The 15,166-nt window shown below is 56.4% G+C and overlaps 2 protein-coding genes across 4 annotated transcripts in view; both read right to left on the reverse strand.

The window, feature by feature from the left end:
- Window positions 1–60: 60 nt before the first annotated feature.
- Window positions 61–3,985, reverse strand: LOC149306585 (uncharacterized). Its single transcript, XM_089540104.1, has 5 exons — window positions 2,594–3,985; window positions 2,426–2,510; window positions 1,863–1,999; window positions 932–997; window positions 61–217 (listed from the first exon to the last, which is right to left on the reverse strand). Exons 1-5 carry the CDS (start codon window positions 2,945–2,947, stop codon window positions 125–127), a joined length of 735 nt encoding a protein of 244 aa, XP_089396230.1. The 5' UTR covers window positions 2,948–3,985; the 3' UTR covers window positions 61–124.
- Window positions 3,986–4,053: 68 nt separating this feature from the next.
- Window positions 4,054–15,166, reverse strand: part of CORO7 (coronin 7) — a 61,197-nt gene continuing 50,084 nt past the window's right edge. For 2 of the 3 annotated variants that reach the window (XM_089540094.1, XM_089540095.1), the window contains exons 10-28: window positions 12,442–12,496; window positions 12,266–12,323; window positions 11,847–11,992; window positions 11,633–11,728; window positions 11,283–11,423; window positions 10,864–10,987; window positions 10,571–10,746; window positions 10,258–10,366; window positions 9,991–10,077; window positions 9,653–9,795; window positions 8,917–9,021; window positions 8,516–8,601; window positions 8,286–8,427; window positions 7,751–7,840; window positions 6,540–6,656; window positions 5,894–6,029; window positions 5,275–5,363; window positions 5,014–5,100; window positions 4,054–4,857 (exon numbers count right to left, since the gene is read on the reverse strand). In XM_089540094.1, coding sequence (XP_089396220.1) covers window positions 4,684–4,857; window positions 5,014–5,100; window positions 5,275–5,363; window positions 5,894–6,029; window positions 6,540–6,656; window positions 7,751–7,840; window positions 8,286–8,427; window positions 8,516–8,601; window positions 8,917–9,021; window positions 9,653–9,795; window positions 9,991–10,077; window positions 10,258–10,366; window positions 10,571–10,746; window positions 10,864–10,987; window positions 11,283–11,423; window positions 11,633–11,728; window positions 11,847–11,992; window positions 12,266–12,323; window positions 12,442–12,496 — 2,161 coding nt within the window. In that variant the 3' untranslated portion in view covers window positions 4,054–4,683. The remainder of the gene's footprint in view (window positions 4,858–5,013; window positions 5,101–5,274; window positions 5,364–5,893; window positions 6,030–6,539; window positions 6,657–7,750; window positions 7,841–8,285; window positions 8,428–8,515; window positions 8,602–8,916; window positions 9,022–9,652; window positions 9,796–9,990; window positions 10,078–10,257; window positions 10,367–10,570; window positions 10,747–10,863; window positions 10,988–11,282; window positions 11,424–11,632; window positions 11,729–11,846; window positions 11,993–12,265; window positions 12,324–12,441; window positions 12,497–15,166) is intronic. The other variant, XM_089540096.1, reaches the window with a different exon arrangement.

Consider the following 15,166-nt stretch of genomic DNA (forward strand, 5'->3'; position numbering starts at 1 on the left):
GTGGTTATGCGCTCTGCCTCCCCCTCCCCATGACAGAAAGCAAAGATCACAGGCAAGAGCTACACAAGGGCAATTTATTGGCTAGCTATAATTTAACTGGGGGGGGGGAGGGGGAACCAGGTTGTTACGTGCCTGGCTTGTGCTCTGGGTCTCGTTCTCTGTGGTGCTGGGACTGGATCTGCAGCTCTTCGTCCAGGCGCTCCTTGGCCCTCACCACCTGCAGGGAGAGCGGAGTGGCAATGGGGGTTGGCACTCAAAGCAAAGCTGGCAAAGGCTCCAGAGAGCTAAGCTGGCAAAGAGCCAGTCTGGCTGCAGAGGGGAAGAGTAGGGTCATCCCTTCTGCCAAGGGCGGTCTGTACCACCAGAGGGCATCACCCGCCAGTGCCTTGCAAGGAACTCGGACACGCACACACACTTTGAACCAGATAAGGGGCCCCTGAAGGTGAGGAGGGGTCGGTGGGAGTGCGGCTGCCTTTGAGAGGTATCTCTGATCCCCTGACACCCCATTCAGCCTCTCCAGCAACCCAGGAGGAAGCAGGAGGCACAGAAAACTCCTGAAGCAGAACAAAGCATCCTGCAAGGAACCCTTGACAATTTCCCTATTTTTCACAGGTGTTGAAGGCTTAAATCTCTCCACATCCCTCTAAGCCAAGGTGGGTGTGAACCAAGTGACCCAGGTACGGTCTGACTGCAGTTCCCAGCATGTCTTGCTATTGGCTGGTGTTGGTGAAGGGCTCCTGGGACTTGCAAGTGGGGACAGGAGCAAAGAGGGTCTTACCTCTCCCCTCTCTCTGAGGCTGCTGGGGCTGAAAGGCAGGAACCAGACCCATGGAAGGAGGCCGCAGCCAGTGCCGCAGGACGGGTGGCCGGGGGTTGTCAGCCCACCCACCTGCCCAGCGAGTCCCACCAAGGCATGGCCCCCTCTGCTCACCTTGGACTGCAGGTAGAAAGAGCCTCCCACTGACTTGTCGTTCACCTTAAACAAGTGTTCGTAGTTCTGCCAAGGAAAAAGCAACTGATTATCATCGGTTACCAAATTAGCAACATCTCCAAATGAGCAATTACTCCTCTGCAAGGACAGCATTGCGGGGGGGGGGGGGGGGTCACTGAGCACAGCACCCTGGATCAGATCCACAAGGCCTAGCTCTCCTCTCTAGCAGCCAGTCTAATGTTTGCAGCAAGTCCACAAGCAGGATGTGTGTCTGAGTCTCTGTTCTTCAACCACGGTCCCTCAGAAACTCTTATCTGCAGTCATACTGTCTGCCCCAGTTGCCACCGATAACTGTCACAACCAGAAAAAATGTCTTTTGGCAACTACAGTGACCAGTTCTGGGCAGGAGATTGCCTCCCCCCAAAGTAACTTCCCCAAGCCCTGGTTATTGGCCCTGACACTTTTTGGGCACTACCCCCATTTTAAAGCCATGGCTTGCTTCCCATGGGACAAGTGGAACACTTGGACTCTCCTCTGAATGGCCAGGGCTGCCTCCAAGGGAAACCGGAGACCGTGAGGCACTACAGGTCTCTCTAAGTACCTCCTGAAACACAGCTCCCAGGATTCCTTGGGGAGGGCATGGCAGCGAAAGGGGTGTCAAGGTGCTATAACTGTGCAGTGTGAAAGAGATCCATGTGGCAGGGAGGAGCAGTGGTTGTTCCCGCAATGTGTGCGTTGCGTTGCGGTGTGTGTGTGTGTGTCTTTTATTACTCTAGTGCCAAACAACTTCACTGGAGGATCCTGACGTCTGGAAGAAGTCTTGTAAGAGTCCAAGTCGGAGGGCCCCGGGAGCAGAGGCAGCCGCTCTGAGCCCCAGGGAGGCTCCAGCCGGGCTTCCCAGCGGCTGCAGGGTCAGGCTCCTTCCCCTCACCTTCTGGATCTCCTCCGGGTTGAGCTTGGAGACATTGAGGATCTGCTGGGCTTCCTGGAGGGTGATCCCTGAGAGGCTGGAGGCCGCGGTGGATGGGGATCCTGTCTGTCCGCGGGCGTTGGCTGCCGCTTGGCTGGCTGTTAGGAGGAAGAGAGGCGGTCAGGCTCCCTTTGCGCAGCGCCAGCCGGGAAGGAGGGCAAGGCTCTGGTGCTGGGTCCTCTGGAGCGCTCCTCCGCCCAGAGGCACAAGTGGAGGCAGAACACAACCACACGCCCCCAAGAGAGACACAGACACGGGGCCTGGCTGCCTGCCTCTGCTGCTGAGGCTGGCGAAGGGGCGGAGGGCGCGGGGCCCTCCGCTGTGCGCGGCTTCTTCGTGGGGCCCAGGGGCCCTCCCTGCCTTCCCCAGAACTGCTGCCGTCGCAGGAGGCGCAGCCTCCTCCTCCTCCTCCTCCTCCTCCTCCCTCGGCCGAGGCTTCCCTTGCTTAGCCTCCTCCAGATCTCAAGGGCGCTGGCCTTCTTGCCTCACCCCGCCGGCTTGGCCTTCCCTCCAAGGGGCCTCACCTGCGAACTCCTGCCGCAGCGCCCTGGCGAAGGCCCGCCCCACCACCTGCGCCCCGACCAGCAGCATCTGCGCCAGGTACTTGGCCTGAGGAGGGAAGGAGAAGGGGGCGTCAGCGGCCCCAGGAGACCCCTGACCCCGGAAGCGCCCCTCGCCTCCCACTCACTCACCATGCCTCCGTCCCCAGGGAGGCCGCTAAGGCACCAGAGAGGGAGGGAGCCAGCCGGGCCGGAAGGAGAGGGCCGCCTCGCCGCCGGAAGCCGCAGCCACAGAGCGCCGCCCCGCGAAAGGAAGCGCGGCCCCTGGCGGCCGGAGGGCGCGTCGCACCCGCAGCCTGGCTCCTTCCATCCTTCCCTCCAAGAACTGCGCCCTTGAAGAGAAGATGTTGGACTTCCGCTCCCAGAAGCCTCAGCCCCATGGGACTCTGCAGGGAGGGCGACTTGGGGGCGGCTTCCTTCCTGGAGGCTGAGAGAGCGTGACTTGGCCAGGATGGGCTCCCTTTGGCCAAACGCCACGCGGCCCATGGAGGCGAGAGCAGCTCCCGGGATGCCATCCTGCTCCAAAGCCCTGTTCTCTGGGGCGCCTTCAGGCTTCAAGGCCTTGTTCGGAAGCTGAAGCAACGTAAAAGTGCATTCGCAGCCCCAGGACGAGCCACCATGGAATCGTCCAAAGGGCGGCTGCTGCTGCTGCTGTTTCCAACCAGAGCAACGTCCAGAGAAAGGTGCCAAGAGGAAGCTGCGCCCGGGGAGAGGGCGAGCGGAAGGTGCTTCCCGTCACTCGAGGCCAAGCTTGGCATCAGAGATTCCTGGGGAGGCTTTTGAATGGAAGCCTGCCTGCCAGCATCTGAATTGTCCTCTCTGTTATGAGGCTTGTGGGTGCACATCATGCATCTGCTGCTCCTTGGATGTAGCCCTTCTGGAAAGCGCCTTGGACTAGTAACAGCCAGAGAAGAACAATGCCATTTCAGGGCCTTGGGGTTTGGTGTTTTCTGCCATCAGCAGCCCAAGGCAGCGAGGCTGGCATGGAGGTGATGAGCGAAGGCTTCACTGTCCAGTGCCCACCTGCAAATGGACACAGGAGCAGGGCCAGAATGGGGGAGAGGCAAAGCTCCTGTGGACTGTGCATGTGCCGCCTTTGAATTGCCTGTGGACTTTCCCCCAGGGTTTTCTTAGGCAAGGAATCCTCAGAGGTGCTTTTGCCAGACCCTTCTTCCCCTAAAATGCAGCCAGCTGCACCTGGCATCCCTTGGCATCCCCCGTCCAAGCTGACCCTGCTTAGCTTCCGAGGTCAGGTGGGGTCTGGTGCCTGTATGGTATTTAGGCCTAAATTCTCAACATCCTAATGCTAGCTGGGGGCCTTCTGGCACATGTCTTCCTAAAAGGTGTCTTTTCCGGGCTCTGCAGGGGGCAGCACTGGGGCAGAGGGAAAGCCTTTGGTAGACTTGAGGGTTGCAAGATGGCTCCACTGGCGGGGCAGCAGTAGGATGGCTGTTTTGGGATGTGGAAGTGCACAAAGCGGTGGGGGACTGGGTTTGGGAAAGGAGGCCAAAGAGGAGGAGGAGGAGGGGGAGGGGGGGGTTTCCACAGGGGAGAACTTTGCATTCAAACAAAGGACACAGGAAGCCAAAGAGTTGGAACCACTCTTTCTTGTTGCAGCCACTTAAGACACAACCAAGGCAGGGACGCCCGCAGGGAGCGTGGCTTTGCTCTGTGGCAAGACAGAGGTCATTTCCACATGCAGCTCTTTAAAAATAACATAGATTTTTTATAAAAACCCATAGCCTTCCAGTTTCCTGCACCAGGACATTAAGCCAAGGAGCCTCTCTGGGCAGAGGATGGAGCCTGGGCCTTGAGCCACCGTGCCATGGACACACTCCACAGCACTTGCGCAGTGTCTCCCTGCCCCCCAAGAAAAGTAGAATGGAGGGAACCAAGGGCACCCCCTTGCCCACGTGGGTCCCTCTTGCCAGGCAAATCCATTGCTTGGAAGGCCAGCTTGCCACTGGAAGGAGCCATGGGTCCCCTCTGTGTCCCACTGAGTCTGAGCTGGTGCTGCCATACCATTGGGAAGGCTGCAAACAGGTGGTCAAAGAGAGGAGGGTTCAGCACCTGTCCAGGTTTGGAAGAGGCAGCCATGTCCCAGCCCAGGCTGGCAGCAGAGTGGAGGAAAGGGCAGGAAGAGTGGAAACTGGTCTTCCTCAGCAGGAAGAGTGGCAGAGCCAGCCTCCAGCTCTTGTTGGCAGAAGGCAGAGAGGAAACTCTCAGCACAGTAAGGAGACTCTTGGTGGGAAGGCAGCTGAGCCACTGGTGTGTTTCCAGTTCACGGAAGAGAAGTAGTTCTGGTTCCAGATTTGTTGGGGAGAGGCAATGGCAGCCCCCCCCCCCCGAATCCTGGCTTCTGTGGTTAGTCCTGTGGAGCAGGAAAAAGAGATGGGCTGAGGTGCAAGAAGGGTGGACATGCTGAGCCACCCTCTTGGTCTGGCTGTACATGTGTGTGCATAGCTTAACTTGAGGATTTCTATGGGGAGGACAGCAAGCCTGGCTCCATGAATGCCCTGTTGCATTGGATCAAGACACACACACACTCTTACCCACTCTTCTTCATCCACGCCTTCAAAGGAGTCTTGGGGCAGGGGGTCATCCCGGTTGCCCAATTTGGCCACCATGGCGTTCAGCAGCTGCAGAGGGGCAAGGGGTTAGTATATGTGCATATGTCCTCCCTTGGGACTGGCTTCATGTGGGTGGGAGGTGCATCCCCCTGGAAACAGAGCGTGAAAGGCAGAAGGAAGATGGGGAGACCCCTTCTTCAATGCCATAACAGGGGCAAGTGAGGGGGGGGTGGAAGCACACACCTCCTCTTTCTTTTGCTCATTTGACTTCTCCAGGTATACGGAGGATGGGAGGTATTTCCTGCTGGGGGGATCCTTTGGAGCCTCACTCACTAGAAGAGACAAGTGGCAGAAAACAGTAGGAGCTGTGCTGACCTTCTCCAGAGACAGGTAAATGGGTCCCATGTGGCTGCAGACTCTGACTGGCAGATGTACCCCTAGGCAAGTGTGGGGCTCCTCATCTCAGCTCCTGGAGACCCCTTTTAAATGGGGAAGGATTTCCTGCACCTCGTGGTGCTCAGGCTTCTATGCCACCCACAGGCCCCACTGCCAGCTTTCCTCACAGGCACCCAAGGAGGCCTGTCTGCAAAAGGGCTGACTGGACTCAAATGGAGGGAAAGAAATCCATGACCCTTTCCAGAGGGGTCCCCTCAGTTCCCAACAAGCCAGGTCAGCGGTGGAGCAATGAATGCACTCCAGGTTTCAAAGCCCCCTCTCAGTCTCCACTAAAACCTGGAGTAGATCTATTGTCCTCCTGGCACAGGATCCACCAGCCATGCTCCAGCTGAGAGGACCATGAAAAGCTTCTGGAGCCCCATGCCCTCCCTAGCCCCATAGCCTCTCCCTGCCTGCTCTTTCCTACCTGGGGTCATGTCTTTGGGCTGAAGAGGGAGCTTCCTGTGCTGCCCGTCTGAGCCCCCCAGCCAGGCTGTGGCCGAGAGCGCAGGTTCCCACCAAACCTTGGTGGGCGGGAAAATGTCATCCTGGAAGAATTCTTTCTGGGGGGAGAAGGAAGGAAAAAGGAAGGGCAAAGACACCCCTCAGGTCCCTGTGGGCCAACTGCATACCCCACATGCTGCACAAGATACCACTGACCTACATGGACTGCTGTGTGGCATTGCTTGCAGGACCCCCCAAAATACAGCCCCCCCCCAAGCCCAGTCTCATCTCTGAGTGGTAGGGACTCTTGGTCAGAGAAATGCCCCCTCTCAATCCCTACTAAACTAGAGATATTGCCAGGAATTGAACTTGGCACCTCTGGGCTGTGGTTCCCCCATTCCCAATTTAAGAAAAAGGCTGGACAGGTTCCCTTGTGGGAGAGTGGCAATCGTATGACCGCAAATCCCAACATTCCTCCTCACTCTTGTCAAGCCTGGTTGCGGGCCAATGAGACAGACAGACAGAAATGGCCAGCCATTTTGCAACAGCTTTGCCCCTCTGGGGATGGCATCCCCCTGCCAGTGGCTGCCCCACCCCACGATCCACCTCGGTTCCACTGAGCCCCCTACCTTGACCCTGGGCATCCGGAAGGCCACGGGCTCCATTGAGCTCTGCCTGAGGCGCAATGCCCGGGCGATCTCCACCTCCCGCACGTCACACTCCGTCTTGGGCAGGAACTGGAAGCCCTGCAAGGGACAAAATGGTCAGAAGACCCCAATGGACAGCCCCCCTCCTCACAGCCAGTGTGTGTCTCCAGCAGAACAGAACAACCCCCCCCTCGCCAGGGGCCACTCCTGCAAATGGGTATCAGACAGTACCCCACTTCCAGCCCACTCAGGGCAAGCAGATCCTCTGTCTAGGGAGGCAAGGAATATGCTGAAGGTTTCTTCCTGTGGTTGAGGGGAAAGGATGTCTGGCAGCAGGGAAACCCAGTCATCAAAACCGTAACGAGAGCGAAAAGACTATAGCTTTTTTCACTTTTTCTTTTTGCACAAAAGCACTATCATTAGTGCAACAAAAAAAAGTTTTTCATGCAATGCATAACTTTTTAACCACGAAATGCAACGCCCTTCTGCAAAAATGTTGCATTGCCCAGCGCTTGTTTTTGCAGGCTCCCCAACTTTCCTAAAAACCTTTCCTGAGAAATTTTCACAAAAAGTCCTCAAATGCTAAACAAAATGATTAAAAAACCCAAACAAACCATGATCTCAGGTTTGAGCCACACAATCGTCTCACAATCCATGCGATGCCCGCGGAGTGCCACTAGAGAGCAGGCGAGAAGCACAATTCGGAGACCACAGGAAGTGGGGGGAAAGGCAGAACTTTTGAGAAAGGGGGGCACGGGAAGAGATGTGGGGGACCAGTCTCCCAGCCTGCCCTCATGCCAACTGGCAGAGATAAATGGGGATTCTGGAAGGGGGCATTCTCTTTCCACTCCCCACCCCAGTCTTTAATGTTTTACTTGAACCTAGAGATGTCATTCAGATATTGCAATTAATTTGCATAGGATTATGTTGTTGCAGAGAGTGTTTCCATTTCATTTTACAGTATTGGTCTTCCTAATGAACTAAACAAGGCTCTAGTCCTCAAGGGCCCTCCTGGCTGCAGAGGGGAGCCAGGGTCAGGGACTGAGTTGGCCAAGGCTCCCATACAAAAGGGTTCCTAATAGCAAGGCAGTGGTGGAGATGGTAAATGTGGGTAAGTGAAGGACCTACTTCCCTAGTCTCTGTGGTGCCCCCTCTTTGGACCCGATCCTCTCCCCACTTGCCGGCCCCCTTACCTTGTGGGGCTCGCTAGACAGGAAGCTGTTGCACTCCAAGAAGAAGGGAGCCTCTGGGACCACCTCATACACAAACACCCGAGTATCACCCTAAAGATGTGGGGAGAAGAAAGGCTGGTCATGGGGGACGAGGGAGCACACAACAGCTTTGCTGTGCCACACTTTGGCGCTGGTGCCCCAGAAAGCCATCCAGAAAGCCTACCAAGAAAGGGCCACCATAGCAGTGTAGCATAGTGGTGGGAGAACTGGAAATGCCCAGAGAGGGGCCTGCACTGCAAGGATCGTCTCTGGCTCCATCTTGGCCACAGAGAAACTGTCATTTCCAGAACCAATACATTCTACACTAGTGCACACACAAACACAACTCTTCCCACTAGGCCTTTGGTTCCTTCCATTTGGTCTGGCTTTGTTTCAGCTGCAGCCAGTGGTCCAAACCCCTTCATGCTTAGAGGGGGCAGTGGGGGAATATGGACCCGTGAGGATGTTTGGTATCTGAGGGTGGCATCTCCAAGGGGCATGCTGGCCACCTGCTCACCTTTCCTGTGAGGAAAACTACACTGGTGTCCATGTCGTAGAAAGGGATGAGGGTGGAGGGGGCGACGTCGAGGCTCAAGACCTCCATGGGACCAGCGGCCACGGACTCAGCCCCATACAAGGAGAGCTGCCGTTCGCTGCGGCTGAAGAAAGAGAGAAGGAGATGTCTGGGCCATCCAGGCGGCTCTGAATAGCTTGGCAGAGGGAGATGGGGAGCAAGGCATGCCTCACCTGTCAAAGCCTGATACCAGCAGGTATTTGCCTCCACAGACCCAGACAATACGGGCCCCCCGGCTTCCCTCGGGCCCTGGGCCCTCCTGTTTGGGGAAAGAAGGAGGGAGAAAGATGGGCCAGGGAGAGGACTGATGCCTGTCCTGCCTCTAGCCTTCCTCTGTCCAGCTCAAAAGGCCCCATAGTCCAGGCACAATGGCCAAGACACAGAGGCCTGAGATATCTCTGTGTGTGTCTCTCTCTCCCTGTATTGACAGTCATTCTACCCTCTTCCCTCCTATCAATCCCCCACAAACCTGTGTCCCACAGTGAAGTGGACAGGGCAGGGGGGCCAGGGAAGTGGCTCCTTCTATGGAGGCACAGAAAACAACCCGGAAAGATACCCAGTCAAGTCCCCTCACCTGCAGGGGCTCAGAGGCCAGCCGGGGCTCATAGACCCTCACTTTGCCATCTTTACTGACTGTGGCCAGGCGACGTCCATCCGGGCTCCAGGCCAGGCTGAAGATCTGAAAAAACACCCATCTGGTCTGCAAAAAGGCTGACCCTCCCATGCCTTCGAAGCCTGATATTGAAAACATTTGTCTGCTGCCTCTCAACCCATTAGGCAATGTACCACAGATAAAAACATTTAAGATTGAATAGACAACTTCATATACTAATAAACAAATGAATAAACATACACATGAAAGTATTCCAAAACAGATCTTTAAAAATAGTTTCAAAAGCAAAGGCAGTTAAAATTGGTGGAGCAGCCACCCTGGTTTTAATGGCTGAAAGTCATGTGGACTCACACTGACTTGGCAGCCCTCTGGAAGCTTCAATGGGATGGACCCCTGTGCCCCCAGCTTTCCCTTGGCAGGGAGTTCCACAGTTGGAGTGCTGCCACAGAGAAGGCCCTGTCTTCCACATATACCCCAACCTAAACTCTCAGGGTAGTGGGATACGCAACAGGGCCTTTGCTGAGGAGCTTAAAGTTTGGGTCAGGCTCTTCCCGATACCCCACTGCCCTAAGCTGGTTAGGGTTTTGGGGGGGGGGGGGTCAAAGCCAGCTCCAGTTTTTTTTGCTGGACCCTCCCTTTGAATAGATTACAGAAAGCTAAGAAGCAAAGCAAAACATCAGACCATGGACTTGCCAACCTGGTCCTGGTGACCGGCCAACTTCAGCACTTCCCTCCTGGCGCCCACATCCCAGATCCGGACGCTCATGTCGTAGGAGGAGGAGGCCAGGATGTCCGAGGCCAGAGGGTGGAACTTGATGGAGTAGATCTTCTCAGTGTGACCTTGGAGGGGGGAAAGGGGAGCTGAGTGGGAACCTGACGGAAACTTTCCACCAACTTCATTCCAAATACTGGGAGGCAAACGGTCCAGCATACATGTCTCCATGAGAGCAGTGGAGGGCGGGGAGCTGGGTGTAGGGGGACTCCCTCTGCATCCCCTGCTCCAAATGCAGCAAGAGGGGGTGGGCACTCACTCACCTCGCAGGAGGGCTTCCGGCTCCAGCAGCGTCTTCTGCAGCCCCCCTGGCTCCAGTCGCCACAGACGGATCTTGGCGTCTTCTCCAGCTAAGAAAGAAAAGGGGGTGGTGTTGACAAGGGGTCTGCCACACCCCAAAGTTGTGGTGGGTGGGTAGGGAGAAGTTAGGAGGGTCTTTCTTTTAAGGTACCCCTATACACTGAGAAGATGCCAGCTGCACCTTCCCCATGGTAGGACACTTGAGAGTAAGATGTGTCCATGTCCCATACCAATTGCCAGGCGCTGCAGGTCAAAAGGGTCCCAGCATAGGTCTGAAACTGGAGCCCCATTCTGGATGGTGGGCATGGCTATGTCTGGAAGGCGCCCAGGCTTGGAGAGCTGGAAAGGGAGAAAAAATGCCAAGTGAGGGGAGAGAAAAGTGGGATGCTGAGGAGGGGTTGACACTCCTCGGCCTTATGCACTTGTCAGTAGTTGGAGGGTCACCCATTTTGGCAACTAAATGGCGGAACCATTTCCTCAACACCGTTGCCCCCCTCCCCTGGCTGCCCCAAGGAATCCTTGCCTGGCCCTCTTTCCAGTTACCTCCAAGACTGCCACCTGCCCTCCTGCAGACAGGAGAGGGATGGCGACGTGCCGCTGGTTGGCACAGAAACCGTCGCACTCTCCTGGGGTGGTGAGACTCAGCCCCCGAAGGTTGGTGATGTGGGTCTTGCGGTGAAGGACGGAGCCTTGGAGGTGGCGGAAGCCGGAGCTGGGCCCTGGAAGTGGGAGGCACAGACACAGAGGATGAGGGGGGCAGCTTCCCACAGTGAGAGACTCATAGAAGGACAGCAGAGAGGGGGTGACAGGAGACCAGGAATGGGGGGCACACTTACCCAAGATGCTTTGCAGTGACCGCTGGCTGGGGCTGGAGGCAAAGCCACTGGTGATGGAGATTGAAGGGGCCGCGCTGGAGGGAGAGGTCAGGGAGCTGGTGGGGGAGGAAAGGCTGCTGCCCACCTGGAGGTGAAAGAGACCCCTCAGAGAAAGAAGTACTCCTAGCACCAGGGCCACCATCAGGGTCATCCCACCTGTCTCTGTGGGCTCTGTTCAGCCCACGTTCTTTCCAAGGCAAGCGCTTCCTTCCTGCCCTCTTCTATCACCCACTGGGGATCATGGTCTCTGCCACCGCTCTCTGCCCATGCTGGCTGCCTCTGTCCTGGGTCAACCCCAGAGGGCTGTGGGATGGAGGAGGCCTTCTGGGAATGGGACACACAGGTCTTGGGGTCCCACCAGCTCCTCAGAGGTCACTCACACTAGTCTCCAAGACTTCGGTACAGTCACCTTCCCCTGCTGAGTGAGGGGCATATATCTTCTGGCAGAAGGGAGGCACACAGCTGGATATGAAGGGTTTGCTAGGCGGCCGGAGAGTGGGATGGAGGATTACCTTCTCCACCTGGGAGGCAGTGAAGAGAGGAGGAAAAGAAGACTGAGGTGGGCAGGGGGACACAACACCGTGGGCCTGTCTCCCTAGGGCAGTGGGCAGTGTGTCCTTGCTTGTTCCATCACCCTTTCTCTGGGTGCCCTCTGCCCACCCACAGGGCTGCCCAGGGAAATGAGTCCGGGGACTCACTTCCTTCTGGCAGCTGCCATGATGGCTCTCACCTGGCTGTTGTCTCCAGACCACCAGGACTGGGCAGATGCCGCTGGGACATTGCCAGTGCAGTCAGGGAACAAATCTTGGTGGAACTCCTGGGTAGACTGCAAGACATCCCCATCCCCATGGTTAGGACTTGGTGGATGGGGACCCTTCCCCACAGTCCCCGCATTATGCCACTGGTGGTGCCCCAAGCCGCTCCCACCTTCCCAGGGCACTGACCTTCCTGGGCACCACATAACTGATGGGGACAATGTTGCAGTTGGTCATCTGCAAAACCCGCATCACCTCGCAAGCCATGACGTCCAGCACCAGTTTGGGTACCTGGGCCACCCCCTGAGACTTGGCCTCCATCCGACACTGGTTGACTGGGCAGGAAAAAGGGAGGAGAGTCAGGGAAAGGCACAAGAGGGGCTGATGCTAGATGTAGGACATAGGCAACCGAAGCAGGTCTCCATCCAAAGCAGCCCTTGACCCAAATGGGGACCTCAGACTCACCTGAACTAGTCCTCCCCTGCCCTCCTCAGCTGTGAGATAACACACACACACACAGAGACAATTTTGTGGCTAATTGTGAGACGTAGGGGCACCAATCATGCCAGGAAAGAGTTTTTTGGTGCCCACAGCTGCGAGGGACTCACCTTCCATCAGGGCAGGCTGTCCAGGCAGAACCTCATAGCAGGAGAGCACGTTCTCCCCCTGAAAGACAATGTGAGGCCTGAGTGGGGCTGGCTTCTTCCCCTGTGGGTTCCCTCCCTTGGCTACAGATGCCATACTCGGGGAGTGAAATAGGGGGTAGCAGGAGCCCCTCACTCACCTTGCCAGCCAGGACAAGGAGGCCAGTGTTGGGGTCGAAGAGTGGGATCAGGGCCCTGCAAGACAAAAAGGGACCCCACCTGGGACTGAGACACCAAGTTGCATAATGCTTATGCATACCACCTGACACAGTCCATGCAGTCATGGGCCCCAGAAAGGTGGACCAGTGGGACACTTGGGCTGTAATGCCCTGGCCAGCCCCCCTTCTCTTCCTCCTTCCCTGTGGCCTCCAGGCAGAGCTGTGGGAACAGCCGTGGGCAGCACCCGCCTGTCCCTTTTCCCTGCCTGTTTATGGCTTCCCATGTCACACTCCTGCCATTTATAACCCTGAGCTAGACAGTTTTATGGGCACCTTCTCCTAGGTGCTGCCTGGGAAACTCCAGCCTTCTTTTCCTTCCTTCCTTCCTTCTTTTCCACAACAGTTGTGTGTCCCTGACATGGAATTGGCCTATGGGTTGCTGCAAGTTTTTCATCTGCAACCAGGCACAGCTTATTCCTGGCTTTACCAAGCTGACTCTGCTGTGTCTTATTACTGTATTCTTGCTCTGAGAGCTTCAGAGAGAGCACCATATATTTGCAAATAAATGAACCAAATTCCACCCGAGGGCTGACAGAGTGAAGTCTGATCAGTCCAGAACTGGCAGTGGACCTGAAAATGGCCATCTTCTGCAGCTCCTGGAGTGCCCCCCCCCCCCCCCCCCCCCGTTTGCCGGTCTCTTCCAAGTTATGGTCCAAAGCTCCCCTGCCAACAGTCCTGGGGCACAGACTAAACCTGGAACCACAAGATAAAAAACCCACTTCATGGCATCAACATTACAGGACAAAGTGTGTCCAAGACTAGCCTGGCCTCAGTGCCATGGACTAGGACTGGTCCTGTCAGCTGGCCAGAGGTCTGGCCAGGGTGCGCCATCCTGCCAGAGAGCACCCTTCAAGTCCTGTGGGCAGGATAGGAGGTGAGAGAGAGGGCCCCATTGATGTTGGCAAGGAAGGACAGAGGGGTGCCCACAGAGAGGCGTGGGCCTCTTCTCCCCCAAGGGGCCCCTCCAGAGTGAAGGGGGCCCAGCGGGAGAAGGAAGGATCCGCCAAGGCTGGTCTGGCATTTAGTTCCTTGTTCCGTGTTTGACAAAAGCTCTTTTCTCACCTATTCTTCTCTGCAGTTGTGCGTGACTCTCAGGTTCCCTCCCTTCCTCTCTCAACACACGTCACCGGATTCCCCAAGTGCCACCACCACCCTGGTCCTGAATACACCTGGCAGCATCTGACTCGGGATCCAGAGAAAGCCTGTCCTGCTCCGTCTCTTGCCCAGACTGGAACTCCCTGCCACTGTTGCTCTGCTCCCTCTCTGTGGAAGCTGATCTGTGGCTGAAGCCTTCAAATCATTTGAGCATCATGTTGCATTTCTACCGACTGTATGTGTAACCTGCATTTTATCATCATGAGCTGCCCCACTGAAGGCAGGCTGAGACTGAGAGCACCAACCCCTAAATAAGAATCCTGCCCCCAAATGAAATTCTCCTTCAGTCCCCAAAGTGCTAGCATTGCAGAGTGAGGCATTGAACATCACTGGACGCCCAAACACTATTTCTCAATGCACAAATGACATTTTAGGCTACTGCAATGCTAGAAATGTGGGGACTGAAGGGAAATTTCATTTGGGGGCAGAATTCTTATTTAGGGGGCAGTTCCTTCATTTCTTGCCCCCAATGGCTACTTCCCTGTCCTTTTTGAGGATGGAAAAGTAGGGTATAAATACAGCAAGTAGCCAAAGGGAAGGCATGGGTTATCCATGCGCCCCAGGCACAGCCAAAGGGGGCACAGCAAAGTTATGCAGAAAGCTGGAGGCCCATCATCCCTGGCAGGGTTCTTCCACCTGGTCTGCCTTGCCCTCCCCTTCCCCAGCCACAAACTGGGGCCAGCAGGAGAGAGAAGATGGCCGCTGGGTCTTTGGCCTGGGATCCTTCCAGCTCAGCAACCATTATTCCTCTGTTGACCCAAGATAAAGGCTGGGAAGCGGCCAAACACCCGAGAGGGAACAATGCCCCACCAGGAAAAGCTCCAAGCTGGCATGTTTGTGGTTGCCCAGGTTGGGGGGGAGGGAGGTGGGCTGACCCCTGAGTTTATTTGCCAAGAGGGGGGCTGAGGAGGAGGAGAGTGGCTCAAAGTGAGGGGCCTTTAATGGCTGCAAGGCTGGCATGGCTCTGAGGAACAAACTCTCCTCTGATCCAGGGAGTTTGGGCACAGGACCATGGAGCCAGGCCAGTCAGCCCCTGCCAGCACCCCACACGCTGGACAGAGGAGCTGTGCCCACAGACACCTGGCACCACTTCCCTGGCACTGGGCCTTCTTGGTGCAAAGCAGGAAGGGAAAGTGTTTGATGTGAGCTTTTTAAAAAAGCCTGACTTTAAAAAGGGTTTTGCCTGTTTCTTCCCATCCATCCATCCATCCATCCATCCCTCCTCCTTTCCGCAGTGACCCCTGCCTCCTCCCTTTGTCCCTCACAGGGCTAGATTTGAACACACAGCCCTGGCAGGGATGGCGAGGGGCTGCTTTAGCTAAGCAAGGCAGGGCAGGCTGAGAGGGAGCCTTTGGTTGAGGACCGATTTGTTCTTGCCAATGGCCTCTGAGTTGGCCCTTGGAAGCAGGCTCTCCCAGACCCCCTGCCCTGCCCTGCCCTGCCCCTTGGCAGCCTCCCTCCATCTTTCCCAAGGAGCCCTGCCTGACTGTGA

The sequence above is a fragment of the Sceloporus occidentalis genome, unplaced genomic scaffold, assembly GCF_023333645.1.
Source record: "Sceloporus occidentalis isolate IW3139 unplaced genomic scaffold, rSceOcc1.0.p SCAF_10, whole genome shotgun sequence".
Taxonomy (NCBI): domain Eukaryota; kingdom Metazoa; phylum Chordata; class Lepidosauria; order Squamata; family Phrynosomatidae; genus Sceloporus; species Sceloporus occidentalis.

Coding starts and splice junctions, on each gene's coding strand:
- LOC149306585 (XM_089540104.1), bottom strand. CDS start 2,947: ATGGGCCGCGTGGCGTTTGGCCAAAGGGAGCCCATCCTGGCCAAGTCA. Junction 2,511..2,593: donor TCCCTGGGGACGGAGGCATG/GTGAGTGAGTGG, acceptor TTCCCTCCTCAG/GCCAAGTACCTGGCGCAGAT. Junction 2,000..2,425: donor GCTGCGGCAGGAGTTCGCAG/GTGAGGCCCCTT, acceptor TCCTCCTAACAG/CCAGCCAAGCGGCAGCCAAC.